The sequence below is a fragment of the Ranitomeya variabilis genome, chromosome 1, assembly GCF_051348905.1.
Source record: "Ranitomeya variabilis isolate aRanVar5 chromosome 1, aRanVar5.hap1, whole genome shotgun sequence".
Classification (NCBI taxonomy): Eukaryota; Metazoa; Chordata; class Amphibia; order Anura; family Dendrobatidae; genus Ranitomeya; species Ranitomeya variabilis.
In genome coordinates this window covers 151,495,613-151,510,846 of record NC_135232.1, presented here as the reverse complement: position 1 = coordinate 151,510,846, position 15,234 = coordinate 151,495,613, and the positions used below count along the sequence as shown (strand labels likewise).

Genomic DNA, 15,234 nt, shown 5'->3' with positions numbered 1-15,234 from the left:
CCCTGAAATTTTGGAGCAGAAACTTCCCAAAAATCACGAAGAGTGTAAAAACTCAGTGTGAATACAGTCTTAGAAATTCTCATAGCATAATAGGATTTAATAGTCTGAGAATCCTTTTAACTTGATGCCTATGGCCGCTTGCTTCTCTGTAAATGTTTAATTTCAATTTTACTTAAAAGCATACATGGAAGAAAGGCAGGGGAAATGGGGACATGGACGAGGGGAAGGGGAAAAGGGGACATGGAAGAAGGGAAGGGCAAAAGGGTATATGGAAGAGGGGGAAAGGGAAAAGGGGACATGGAAGAAGGGAAGGGAAAAAGGGGACATGGAAGGGAAAAAGGGGACATGGAAGGGAAGGGAAAAAGGGGACATGGACGAGGGGAAGAGGAAAAGGGGGCATGGATGACGGGAAGGGGAAAAGGGGACATGGATGACGGGAAGGGAAAAGGGGGCATGGAAGAAGGGAAGGGGAAATGGGGACATGGAAGAAGGGAAGAGCAAAAGGGTACATGGAAGAGGGGGAAAGGGAAAAGGGGGCATGGAAGAAGGGAAAGGCAAAAGGGGACATGGAAGAAGGGAAGGGCAAAAGGGGACATGGAAGAAGGGAAGGGCAAAAGGGGACATGGAAGAAGGGAAGGGGAAATGGGGACATGCAAGAAGGGAAGGGCAAAAGGGGACATGCAAGAAGGGAAGGGGAAATGGGGACATGGAAGAAGGGAAGGGGAAAAGGGGACATGGAAGAGGGGGAAGGGGAAAAGGGGACATGGAAGAAGGGAAGGGCAAAAGGGGACATGGAAGAAGTGAAGGGCAAAAGAGGACATGGAAGAAGTGAAGGGCAAAAGAGGACATGGAAGAAGGGAAGGGCAGAACATAAGAAGACATGGAAGAAGGGAAGGGGAAAAGGGGACATGGAAGAGGGGGAAGGGGAAAAGGGGACATGGAAGAAGGGAAGGGCAAAAGGGGACATGGAAGAAGTGAAGGGCAAAAGAGGACATGGAAGAAGGGAAGGGCAGAACATAAGAAGACATGGAAGAAGGGAAGGGGAAAAGGGGACATGGAAGAAAGGAAAGGGAAAAGGGGTCATAGAATATGGGAAGAATCAAACACCCTGTAAACACATACAAGTCTGGACCTGACGTCTGGAATAGATTACAGGAGGTTGACGAGATGAACATTTAAAAAGGGAACATCGTCTCTTCATTTTATTCTATATTCTTACTAAGTAGAAGAGGACATCACACATAAAACAAGAGTCTACAGATGGGTCAGCATATAATAAGAAGAAAACATAATGGGGAGGGGGTGTCAGAAAAGTGGAAGGACATATGTATAGATTAAATAGGACCTGAATGCTTTCCTTTATAGTGCACCCCAGTACTATGCAAAGTACAGCGGTAATGTCTCAACGAAATGTATGAATTGACAACTGGATGTTACCAGTTGGGGTGGTGTCCCTGCACACTCTGATGCTGACCAATCAGTGCGACTTAATAATTTCTCCTAAGCTTTTCTGTCAAATGTCAGCACAGAGGGGAAAATGGGGCACTCAGGTCTACATAGTTTTTAGTGATGAGCGAACGTGGTAGGATAAGGTTATTTGCGCATTCTTGTGTGCGAACCGAGCATCTTCAGCATGCTCAAATAATATATGCCTAACAAACAGGAAAACCCTGCATGTGTTACGGCTGTCGAGCAGCCACAAGACATGAAGGTGCAGGGATTCAAACATTATTTGAGCACGCCGAAGACCCTTGGTTAGCACACGAACATGCTCGGATAACACCTTATCCCAGCTTTTCGCTCATCACTAATAGTTTTCTATGATTTCATAGATAGAAGATGCATACAGTGCCTTGCGAAAGTATTCAGCCCCCTGGAACTTTTCAACCTTTTCCCACATATCATGCTTCAAACATAAAGATACCAAATGTAAATTTTTGGTGAAGAACCAACAAGTGGAGCACGATTGTGAAGTTGAATGAAATTTATTGGTTATTTTACATTTTTGTGGGAATTCAAAAACTGAAAAGTGGGACGTGCAATATTATTCGGTCCCTTTACTTTCAGTGCAGCAAAACTCACTCCAGAAGTTCATTGTGGATCTCTGAATGATCCAATGTTGTCCTAAATGCCTAATGATGATATATATAATCCACCTGTGTGTAATCATGTCTCCGTATAAATGCACCTGCTCTGTGATAAGTCTCAGGGTTCTGTTTGAAGCACAGAGAGCATCATGAAGACCAAGGAACACAACAGGCAGGTCCGTGATACTGTTGTGGAGAAGTTTAAAGCCGGATTTGGATTCAAAATGATTTCCAAAACTTTGAACATCCCATGGAGCACTGTGCAAGCGATCATATTGAAATGGAAGGAGTATCATACCACTGCAAATCTACCAAGACCCGGCCGTCCCTCTAAACTTTCATCTCAAACAAGAAGACGACTGATCAGAGATGCAGCCAAGAGGCCCATGATCACTCTGGATGAACTGCAGAAATCTACAGCTGAGGTGGGACAGTCTGTCCATAGGACAACAATCAGTTGTACACTGCACAAATCTGGCCTTTATGGAAGAGTGGCAAGAAGAAAGACATTTCTAAAAGATATCCATAAAAAGTGTAGTCTAAAGTTTGCAACAAGCCACCTGGGAGACACACCAACATGTGGAAGAAGGTGCTCTGGTTAGATGAAACCAAAATCAAACTTTTTGGCAACAATGCCAAACGATATGTTTGGCGTAAAGGCAACACAGCTCATCACCCTGAACACACCATCCCCACTGTCAAACATGGTGGTGGCAGTATCATGGTTTGGGCCTGCTTTTCTTCAGCAGGGACAGGGAAGATGGTTAAAATTGATGGGAAGATGGATGAAGCCAAATACAGGACCATTCTTGAAGAAAGCCTGTTTGAGTCTGCAAAAGACCTGAGACTGGGACAGAGATTTGTCTTCCAGCAAGACAATGATCCCAAACATGAAGCACAATCTACAATGGAATGGTTCACAAATAAACGTATCCAGGTGTTAGAATGGCCAAGTCAAAGTCCAGACCTCAATCCAATCGAGAATCTGTGGAAAGAGCTAAAAACTTGTTAACAAATGATCTCCATCAAACCTCACTGAGCTCGAGCTGTTTGCCAAGGAAGAATGGGCAAGAATTTCAGTCTCTCGATGTACAAAATGGACAGAGACATACCCCAAGCTGTAATCGCAGCAAAAGGTGGTGCAACACAGTATTAAGTTAAAGGGGCCGAATAATATTGCACGCCCCACTTTTCAGTTTTTGAATTTCCACAAAAATTTAAAATAAACGATAAATTTTGTTCAACTTCACAATTGTGTTTCACTTGTTGATTCTTCATCAAACATTTACATTTGGTATCTTTATGTTTGAAGCATGATATGTGGGAAAAGGTTGAAAAGTTCCAGGGGGCCGAAAACTTTCGCAAGGCACTGTAAGTGTCTTCCTTCTACCACCTATGCAGAGTGATTAACTGTGTGTATGCAGGCTGTCAATCACTATGTCCGCAGGCAGAGCAGGACTCACAGGCTTTCTCCATCCTTGCAGCATGTAAACTAGTTTCTATCAATAGAAAACTACATATAACTGAGCTCAGCTTCTTCCATCCTACGCCCATTTGATGGAGTATCAACAGAAACCTGTGTCTAATACCCATGTTAACCTAATGCACCCCCCATATGTGAGTTCTTATCGCAAGCATGCGGTGAGGTGCCCATTCAGAACATGCGAGAAGTTTATGAATATTTCATTTCGGGGTTATTACCAAGTGATAATTATAATGGATTTGCAATTAACATATACAACACCTTTGAATGAACAGGAACAAACACACCAATATGTGGATGAGAGACAGAAACGAGGACAATGCTTTAGGAACGCTGTCATTTTACATATATACTTTTTTTTTAAATTCAGAAGGTGGCACAAATAAGCAAATTGCTTTAGTACCTTGTAATAATCAGGGCACAGACTACAGGGTTACACACAATGCCATCCTGGTTGTCCCACATGGCTTTATAGCACACAAGAGATGCAACTGGTGACCCTCGTTTGTGGGTTTTATTTCCCCCATATACGAACATATTACTTGTATTTTGTGATGTTGAAGAATATTTTTTCTAAAAATGAATAGCATCATTGTTTGGTTGTCAAAAAGCGCAGCCATGTAATAAGTGACGCCTGCCGCTGCCATGCTTGGATGCGCTTATAAATTAAGCAGGAGGTTAAAAAACAAAGTTACTGGCAGCTCAGCCTGTTAGCATTGTCCCAACGTGATCGGATCCAACAGAAAGAAAGTATACTTACCTAAACCGCTGTGCTTCTGCTCCAGGAGTCGGGCTGCTCTTAGGTGGCTGTTATTATCCGATAGTACCTGGAAAGAGAGGTTTGGTCTTGGGTTAGACATCTGATCAAAGTGCCGATGTCGGGCGACCCGGCTCAGACAGGTAATGTTAATAACACAACTTGATGCATGATGCACGTTAGTGGAACAGAACATCGTCATGCAACTCCGTTCCCTTCTAAGAAAAGTCCACTTCACACAGGACCTGTGGTCATGGAGTGATGCATAGCAAGCCATCAGTATCATCAGACACAAAAATTACAGATGAAGAGAAATAAAGCAAATAACTGGAGAGACGTCACATTGCAAACAATGCGTTCAATTCAAGAACATATCCTGTACGGAAAGAAATAAAAAGAAAAGCTGGAAGCGAGCAGCTCAGCGACACCAACACACAAGCCACGAGAATCCATGCATGAGGCCTACAGGAGGAGGAATAGGTTACAGGCTGCACCCAATGTAAAGCATATACCCGGCTCCTGAAACAAAGGAATCAACCATATTTCACAGAACCTCTTCCATTAGAATTGGCAATTTACAGTGATGTGAACGGCTCAGTCATTCAGTCACATTGCACAACCGTCATGCACTATACGGCAGCACAAGTCAGCCCAGCAATGCACATTACACCGCCAGTCCCCACTAATCAGTGCCTTAGTTCTCCTTGATCAGACACGAACAACTTTTCTGAAAATAGAAATCAGCACTGACCCCCCCCCCCCCAAAAAAAAAAAGAGCTCCAGACTGTTAGACAATGGACACAGAAATGAGGACTCCACCAATGCTGGCTGTATCCATGGGTGAATGGATGCTGGGTGGGACAACAAGTGACAATATTGGGCCTCAAGGACACAGTGATTTTTTTGCTTTTTGATGTTCTTTTCAAAAAGCCAAAAAATGTGTTTTGTTTTACTTCTGTGTTTATTACAATGTGATATTGCACATAAGTTACGGTCAATGTAACTTCTAGGTCACTAGTTCATTCTACTTTAGGTGGCTAATTGTTTCAATGACTTGCTTACTTTTGTAACATGCTATTTAATAGTATACATACTTATATTACACTTATATGGTTCTGTCACCTTCAGCTTAGTCTAGTGCACCTTCCGGTGTGTACATAGGTTTTAACTTGCTTGTCAATTCACACATTTTCATGTTTTTTGTTTCTGTATTTGTAAATCAATTTAAATTTATTTACAATGTTTTAACGTAAAAAAAATAATGATATATCTCTATTTATGAATATATATATATATATATATATATATATATATATATATATATATATATATATATATATATATATATATAATTTTTTTTTGTTTCTTTTTTCAATAAATTACTTTTTTTTACATTCATTAGTCCCACTAGGTGACTTGAACATACATTTTTGGATAAAATGCCTAAAGTAGGCTACAACAAGTTAGGGCCCACTGAAGTTCACCGTGATGTGGCAGAAGGGGTTCATACAGTCTGATCAGTATGTTAAACCAAGAGCCTCATGTTCCCTTTTGCTAATTTTTCCCTAGCCGCATTAGATCAATGTACTATTCTAGAATGTGGGGTCCATGTCTTTTCTATAGTTCAGCATATAGCATGTTATGTTCCCTCTTTTTTTTACATGTACCAGCATTTCTCCAGTTTGTCAAAGGCATTTTAAATTAGCAGGAGACTGCAACAGGGGTTCTGCTATTTCTCTCATTTCATAGTCTGTGAGATTGTGGAAGGTGAGGTTCTTCTACTTTCACATGGTGTTGGTGCTGTGTGGTGGCCACTGGTGCTGCAGTGTTGTGTGGCCTGAAGTCATGGGGGAATCTCAGCCCTGCAGCATAGGTGCTGTGAGGGCCTAGGTTGCTTGCTCTGCTGGTGGTGGTTGGCGCACAGTGCCGCACCTTTAAGGCGATAATAAGTTAAGGACTCACTGAGGGGTTGGCCGTGACGTGGCAGTGGGCTTCATGAAGTGTGACCAGAATATTAAACTAAGAACCTCATGTTCAGTTTTGTAAATGTTTGCCTAGCGGTAATATGCTTCTGTGGCTGACAGCCATTGAGGTCATCGGTAGGCCTCTGGTCATCATACCACACGTGCCATCAATGTGAGGGGGAAATGCAGTGACTACGCATGTAAAGGGTTAGACTTCCAGAAAATGAGGCTCCACTCGTTTCAGCACTTACAATAGGAGTCTAGTTATCAATCACCCCCAGAATCCCAAAGAAAGTGCACGGGCACAGCGTCTGAGCATGTGTGATTATGGTGATGTACAGGCACGTGATTGGTGCTATAGCTAAAGGCTTTTTGTTTGACTACTTAATCCATTCCAACAGGGCACTCAGGAAACTCATACTAGTGATTGATTGGGGTCTTAGGGATCAATTATTTCTCATCTATTCTGTGGATAATAAATACTCTTCACGGGAACACCCCTTTAAAGGATTGGATTGCAAAAGTGAGCTAAAAATCAATGTGGGAATTGCCAAGTAAGGAGCTATACTCGCCTCCAGTGCTGCCACCATTCCAGGGATGTCGGCACTTGCGGTCTCGGGGCTCTCGTGTGGTTGTTGTGACACGTGACCCCAGTGCCCAATCAGCTCTGGCATCACTATTCCCGCTTTTGGACATTTTGAACGTGAAGAGGAAGTCAGATCAGCTGCAGCCCCGACTTCCTCTTCATATTCAAAACATCCAAAAGCGGGAATAGGGACGCCAGTGCTGATTGGGCGCCGGGGTCACGTGTCACAATAACCGCGCGAGAGCCCCGGGACTGCGAGTGCTGACACCGCTAGAAAGGCGCTGACAAGCGAGGGGATTATTGGCTTTTTTGTTTTATCGGCCCCAAACGTTTAGATCAAGAAGGGGTTGTCCTAGTAGTGGACAACCCCTTTAAGTGTAAAGGAGGCATACTTCTTACAATGGTGATATGGGTGTTGCCTAAATTAAAGGCAAAAAGAAAAAAAAAAAAAGTTAAATAATGCAAATGTGTAACACCAGGTACAATGTCATAGGACTGAAAACTTACTACTCAAATTTTTACTGCCCATATACCGGTACTACTTAAAAATATACAGCCACTTTCTTGATGAGGGAACAGTCCCATCTGACCTGTTGTGGATTTTTGGGTGCATTTTAATGGAAGAAATGCTGTACATTAGGTACTAGTGACCAAGAAGGGATTAGTATTGAAATGAAACTCTTGGTTAACATCAAGCAAATAATGTATTATTGCGAACACTTTAATTTCTTTTTTGACCCCCACTGGTTTAATAGCATCATAGTTACCAGTAAAATATATTTTATCAAACAATTAAATTTTACCTGATGCTATATTATAGTCTTAAAGGACAGCTAAGCCAATCAGCGGTTTTTTTTTTAATTGAAAAGCGGATTTTTTTATTCCCTCCATGAAATCACTTTTTTGTGATTTTAATTGCTTGACTCAAAACCCATGAGTGTTGGTTGCGGCCACCAGAGGGCTGAAATGTTGGGTTTGCCTGCGCAGGCTACAACCCATTTACTAGAACCCAGTAAACAATTGCTAGTAAAAAAGCAGTAGGAGAATTCTAAGACACAAGGCTGAGGGAAGAAAAACTTAAGTAAACTATGGAAATAGAACACAACAACCGCATGGAATACGAATAGGATACCTTTGGGAATACCCAGGGAACCGTGGCCATGCTGAAAGGGAGAGCGACAAACTGAAAACGGATGACACAGACTGTGAAGCTGATGTACCTCGGGTGTGAGAGAAAAGTGGGATTGTGAAGACAAGGGTCCTGGATGTCTATTGAGCAAAAAAACCCAAAAAACTTCCAGGGTTCTATAGATGCTGTCAACGAGGGCATGCACTCCATTCTGAAGTGTGAAGCCAAACTTGTACCTATTATTGAGAAGTTTCAGGTCTAGGATGGTCATGACAGAACGGTCTGTCTGGGTGACCAGGAACTGGTTTGCATAAAAACCTGTGTACATTTCCCGAGTAGGGACAGTTATGAGGACCCGATAGGGTTCTGCAATGGTAGATCGCATCCAGTGATAATAGCTGCCTTACAGGCAAGCCACTGCAAGAACCCTCCATGATGACAAATAAGTCATTTGAACAAATTAAAGGGAGTGCAACAAATTCAAATTGAGAGCAGTGACAAACCGAGACTGATGGCTCTGAGCAAGTTGAAGTTGTGGAGCAGTTTCTCTGTGGGTTGAGCCAGGGAAAAACAACAATAATGGGAGGAGGATCTCTCTAGGATCTCTCTGATCTCTCTCTTCATTGAGGTAAAAATGAGAAAGCTACCTTGGGTAAGAGAGAGAACACACACTTTATCCTTATGGAAAACAAGAAAGAGTGATGGGCACAAAAGACACCAGCCATTTCCGAAACCCTTCTCATATATGTGGCAATAAGGAAGGCTACTTTCCAAGAGAACAACCGCATTGAGACTTATTTGAAAGGCTTAAAAGGGGAGATTGCAGAGCCTCTAGAATTAGGTTGAGATCTCACAGGAACAAGGAAAGTCAGGTACACCGAAACTGAGGGTGCAACCCATCGGTGGAAAGCTCTTTTTACTTGTCCCTTAAGTGAGCTTGTATGAAACTAGGTTAAGGAAATGACCTTTGTGGAGGCTATCATCTTACCCAAGACTCTCATGCAGGAATGGAGAGAGTGGAGAAATGTGCCTCAGTGACTGAACTGGAGAGACACCTTCTGGTCTTCCCAAAGGAATACTCTTTCTGCGATGGTGTCAAATAACATCTCTAGGAAGAGAAGGCACCGAGACAGGATCAGAGAGGACTTTGGTCTATTGATGATGCAGCCGAAATAAAGTTTTATCTGCAGACATTCCAAGTTCTTGGACTGAGAAAAATCCTTGAAGAGGATGTTGTCCAGATAGGGATTGATAGTAACACCTTTGGCAAACGGAAGGGCCATGACCACTGCCATAACTTTCGTGAATACCTAGGGAACTGTGGACAGGCTGAAAGGGAGAGCAACAAACTGAAAACGAGAAACCCAGAATCTGTGAAGCAGATGTACCTTGGGTGTGAGAGAAAAATGGGATTGTGAAAACAAGGGTCCTGGATGTCTACTGAGAGAAACTCGTTGGGCTACATAGATCAACGAGAGCAGGCACTCTATTCTGAAGTGTGAAGCCAAACTTGTACCTGTTATTGAGAGGTTTCACGTCTAGAGGCTCCACTTTAGGGGATGAGGCCAGGTTGGAGGGAAGATTGTCAAAAAAAAAAAATAGGACAAAACGTCCAGCCACTAAGGTTTCTGAAAATCTGGTTGCTTAGTTCTCTGCTTAGGACTTTGTCAAAATAAATGGTTACCTAACTGGCTGGTTTGGCTGTCTTGAAGGAGAAACGCTCTACAGTAGAAGAGTCTTTTTCCATCCTTCACTTGTGAAGTGTCATCAACCTGCATCACCATTAATGCAGAGAATTGGTCAGTGTCTAGATCAGAGTCTAAATCAGAATAAAAATCTTGCTCTCTCAGGGAATGAACCACAGAGAAGGGAGAAAGGCGGAAGAGCCTCTGGGGGGAATGCAGACACCAAAGTGGACCTGCAGGGTAAACTAGAACACAGATGCCCAGATTGCTTCCATGGCCTACCATGCTGGGTATCTGCTCGTAGGATTGACTCACCATGGGAAATACAGAATGATGGGCAGTCATGATGAGGGGGAAGACATTCTATAACGGTGACCAATGACTGGAAAACCTTGGTTAGATCTGCTGACTGATATAAAGGAATAGTTTATTTAGGGAAGGGCATACCTCATTGACATGAATAAACTAAACTTGGCAGACACTAAACAGGGATCTTTGCCCGACAGGTCACTAAACTAAATTGGTGTTAGTATGGTTTCAGTAAATGGGTGTAACTTGCATAGTAGGTTTTTCTGCTATCTCAATGTCAGCCTCCAGGTGACAACAGTAAACTCTCATGGTTCCTGTCTCCCCAATGTTGAGACCTAAAAATATATATTTTTTCCTCCAAGGGCATGTGCACAAGACACTTTTTTTCCCTCAGGTGGGTCAACTCTACAACCCTTAAGAAAACACCCAGAAAATAGGCAAAAAAAAATAACGTTCTTTTCAACTCGCTGTTAACGTGTTCAGTTTTTTTTTGTGAAAACACGAAGAAGTTGGAAGACGTAATTCTGGAAGCGTTTTCCACTCTGAAAATGGTCAACATTTTACAATATAAGTCCATGGGAAGGCTTAAAAAAGGGAACGTGCGCAGGCATATTTGGAGCATTTTTCCAGTGTTTCTGCTTGAAAAACCTCTAGCTTTTTATTCATAAAAAAAAAAACAAAAAAAAAAACACCTGTTGGATGTGTTTAAAAAAAATAAATAAATAAAAATCAGGGACCCGCTCTTCTCCCACCACCCTAAAACATAGCACGTGCCAGCGGTATACTGACCAACCTGGCATTGCCATACTGCCATCACAAAAAAACTAAAGAATTAGATGTCCTTTAATACTATTTCTGGTTGGTCTTTATGTTTAAACAAAAAGTTTTAGTGAAGTAAAGTTTAAAAACCTGTTGCCATGAGCCAAAAATACTGGATGTGAAAGCCAATGATTTAGGGGACACAGGGGAAGAAGTGATTTGATCCCCTGATCTGCGTCTTCGGCGCCCAGAACCCACAGCACTGGTGTAATGCATCCAGGTACCGATACACTCTGGGCTAGACACACTCAGGGGGCTCTCTTCCTAGAAGTGAGAAAGGGGGCAAAAACAAAGCAAAGCATGCAAAGTTAGAAACAAAGCAAAATGAACAGATAAATAAAAAACAAATACTCCTAGGCTGAATTCAGACATCCAAGTATCACAGAGTGTACACTGACTTCCCAGACCAACAGCGGGTCTCCTGACCCCAACTCATCAGCCCGCTATACATGTCAGGCTGTTGAGGTCAGGTCAGGAGTTCCCCGGTCAGTCCGGTATCAGTGGTCCGTGTAGGGACTGTGAATCAGGATGTCTGAATTTAGCCTTATTTGTAGTCCAGAGAAGGAGAACTGTACATAACCTTTAATGTGTGGCATGATTGTAGCAAAAAGCTAAGATTGGATTTTTAGATGTTGCTTCCTGTCTGTATTGGAAGCCTTTAGCATGGGTTTAATTGTAATAAATCACAAGCCAAGATAGAAGTGGAAAAAGAAGATGGCAAAGAGTAAATCCACGTGACAATGATCGGTTATGGCTAGAACATCCAAGCTTCCAGCACACAAAGAGTTAAGGAATTAAGGATTAAGGAATGAATTAAAATCACTACTGGCACATTTCAGGGTCTAGGACCAAAAGGCTTCAGAGCTTTATAAGGAAGCAGCATTAGGTTTACTGCTTCCAAACAGATAAACAGCCGTGTAAAGAGAACGGATTACGAGAGCACAGCTGTTTGTCACAAAAGTGTTCTGCCATTCAGGCCCAACCCAATTACACCGAGATATTCCCCTTCCCCCATGTCACACACAATCAGGAAGCCGGGATCAATGAAGGTGTGTGGAAGGGGCGTTCAAGGGCGACACAGAAAACACTGCGGCCAGAAGCAATTGGACTGTGTAATTGTATAACAAATACATACAAATTGCATATTTAAAATACAAATATACAGTATCTATATAGAATTATAACACGTATTGTAGATAAGCAGTTTGTATATACAGTTGTGGCCAAAAGTATTGACACCCCTGCAATGCTGTCAGATAACACTCAGTTTCTTCCTGAAAATGATTGCAAACAAATTATTTGGTATTATCTTCATTTAATTTGTCTTAAATGAAAAAACACAAAAGAAAATGAAGCAAAAAGCCAAACATTGGCCCATTTTTGGAGTTTTGTGTGAAATGATCAGACAAAAGTATTGGCACCCTCAACCTAATACTTGGTTGCACAACCTTTAGCCAAAATAACTGCGACCAACCGCTTCCGGTAACCATCAATGAGTTTCTTACAATGCTCTGCTGGAATTTTAGACCATTCTTCTTTGGCAAACTGCTCCGGTTCCCTGATATTTGAAGGGTGCCTTCTCCAAACTGCCATCTTTAGATCTCTCCACAGGTGTTCTATGGGATTCAGGTCTGGACTCATTGCTGGCCACCTTAGAAGTCTCCAGTGCTTTCTCTCAAACCATGTTCTAGTGCTTTTTGAAGTGTGTTTTGGGTCATTGTCCTGCTGGAAGACCCATGACCTCTGAGGGAGACCCAGCTTTCTCACACTGGGCCCTACATTATGCTGCAAAATTTGTTGGTAGTCTTCAGACTTCATAATGCCATGCACACGGTCAAGCAGTCCAGTGCCAGAGGCAGCAAAGCAACCCCAAAACATCAGGGAACCTCCGCCATGTTTGACTGTAGGGACCGTGTTCTTTTCTTTGGATGCCTCTTTTTTTCTCCTGTAAACTCTATATTGATGCCTTTGCCCAAAAAGCTCTACTTTTGTCTCATCTGACCAGAGAGCATTCTTCCAAAACGTTTTAGGCTTTTTCAGGTAAGTTTTGGAAAACTCCAGCCTGGCTTTTTTACGTCTCGGGGTAAGAAGTGGGGTCTTCCTGGGTCTCCTACCATACAGTCCCTTTTCATTCAGACACCGACGGATAGTACGGGTTGACACTATTGTACCCACGGACTGCAGGGCAGCTTGAACTTGTTTGGATGTTAGTCGAGGTTCTTTATCCAACATCCGCACAATCTTGCGTTGAAATCTCTTGTCAATTTTTCTTTTCCGTCCACATCTAGGGAGGTTAGCCACAGTGCCATGGGCTTTAAACTTCTTGATGACACTGCGCACGGTAGACACAGGAACATTCAGGTCTTTGGAGATGGACTTGTAGCCTTGAGATTGCTCATGCTTCCTCACAATTTGGTTTCTCAAGTCCTCAGACAGTTCTTTGGTCTTCTTTCTTTTCTCCATGCTCAATGTGGTAGACACAAGGACACAGGACAGAGGTTGAGTCAACTTTAATCCATGTCAACTGGCTGCAAGTGTGATTTAGTTATTGCCAACACCTGTTAGGGGCCACAGGTAAGTTACAGGTGCTGTTAATTACACAAATTAGAGAAGCATCACATGATTTTTCGAACAGTGCCAATACTTTTGTCCACTCCCTTTTTTACGTTTGGTGTGGAATTATATCCAATTTGGCTTTAGGACAATTCTTTTTGTGTTTTTTCATTTAAGACAAATTAAATGAATATAATAATAACAAAGAATTTGTGTTTGCAATCATTTTCAGGAAGAAACTGAATATTATCTGACAGAATTGCAGGGGTGTCAATACTTTTGGCCACAACTGTATTATACAATTTCATACTGTATATAGACACATACACCCAGTAAAACCCGCTGCTCTCAAAGATCAGTGTTACTGCTTTATTTTTATCAGTTAAAATGCAAAGGCAAAATGTGGTCAAAGCAACTATTGATTTTCCCTTTTATATGTTCACTTTGCATTTTGTTAATCACCAAAAATAAACTATTAACTTAATTTTTTTCTTTAAAGCATTCTTACTTTGCAGCATTGCTTCCTTAAAACTTTTGCATAGTACCTTTTACAATGTTATATACATTCATTCACACACTTTAAAACAGTATTTAAAGGGGTTATCCACTACTAGGACAACTCATTCTCAATCCCTGTTTGCCCCCAGTAAAAATAATAACACCTCTTAGGGTATGTGTCCACGTTCAGGATTGCATCAGGATTTGGTCAGGATTTTTCATCAGTATTTGTAAGCCAAACCAGGAGTGGAACAATTAGAGGAAAAGTATAATAGAAACATATGCTCCACTTCTGTATTTATCACCCACTCCTGGTTTTGACTTAATATACCGTCACACTAAACGATATCGCTAGCGATCCGTGACGTTGCAGTGTCCTGGATAGCGATATCGTTGTGTTTGACACGCAGCAGCGATCAGGATCCTGCTGTGATATCGCTGGTCGTTGATTAAAGTTCAGAACTTTATTTGGATCTCAGATCGCCGTGTATCGTTGTGTTTGACAGCAAAAACAACAATACCAGCGATGTTTTACAATGGTAACAAGGGTAAATATCAGGTTACTAAGCGCAGGGCCGCGCTTAGTAACCCGATGTTTACCCTGGTTACCAGTGTAAAATGTAAAAAAACAAACAGTACATACTCACCTTCGCGTCCCCCGCCATCCGCTTCCTGCACTGACTGACTGCCAGCCGTAAAGTGAAAGTACAGCACAGCGGTGACGTCACCGCTCTGCTGTTAGGGCCGGCGCTCAGTCAGTGCAGGAAGCGGACGCCGGGCACCGGAATGTAAGTATGTAGTGTTTGTTTTTTACATTTTTCACTGGTAACCAGGGTAAACATCGGGTTACTAAGCGCGGCCCTGCGCTTAGCAACCCGATGTTTACCCTGGTTACCCAGGGACCTCGGCATCGTTGGTCGCTGGAGAGCGGTCTGTGTGACAGCTCTCCAGCGACCAAACAGCGACGCTGCAGCGATCGGCATCGTTGTCTGTATCGCTGCAGCGTCGCTTAGTGTGACGGTACCTTTACAAATACTGATGGAAAATCCTGACCAAATCCTGATGCAATCCTGAACGTGGACACATACCCTTAGGCTCCCTCTTCTCTCTATACGCCACCCTATTGGACAAACACTCAGTAGATTTGGGTTCCAGTATCATCTCTATGCTGACAACACCCAATTATACACCTCTAACCCTGGCATCACTCCGACCCCAATACAAAATATCAAGGATTGCTTATCCGCTGTCTCTACAATCATGTCAACCTTTATCTGAAACTGAATCTCTCCAAAACTTAACTTCTTGAGTTTCTCCCCTCTGCTAACCTAACTCCACCTGACATTGAAATTACCTTGAAGAGT

General features: G+C 42.4%; 1 protein-coding gene across 9 annotated transcripts in view; it reads right to left on the bottom strand.

The window, feature by feature from the left end:
- The window catches only part of PPIP5K2 (diphosphoinositol pentakisphosphate kinase 2), a 132,001-nt gene that overhangs the window by 19,567 nt on the left and 97,200 nt on the right, over positions 1-15,234 (bottom strand). For 5 of the 9 annotated variants that reach the window (XM_077289823.1, XM_077289840.1, XM_077289850.1 and 2 more), the window contains 2 exons: positions 10,910-11,083; positions 4,331-4,397 (listed from right to left, as the gene is read on the bottom strand). In XM_077289823.1, coding sequence (XP_077145938.1) covers positions 4,331-4,397; positions 10,910-11,083 — 241 coding nt within the window. The remainder of the gene's footprint in view (positions 1-4,330; positions 4,398-10,909; positions 11,084-15,234) is intronic. The other 4 variants (XM_077289859.1, XM_077289897.1, XM_077289880.1 and 1 more) reach the window with 1 other exon arrangement.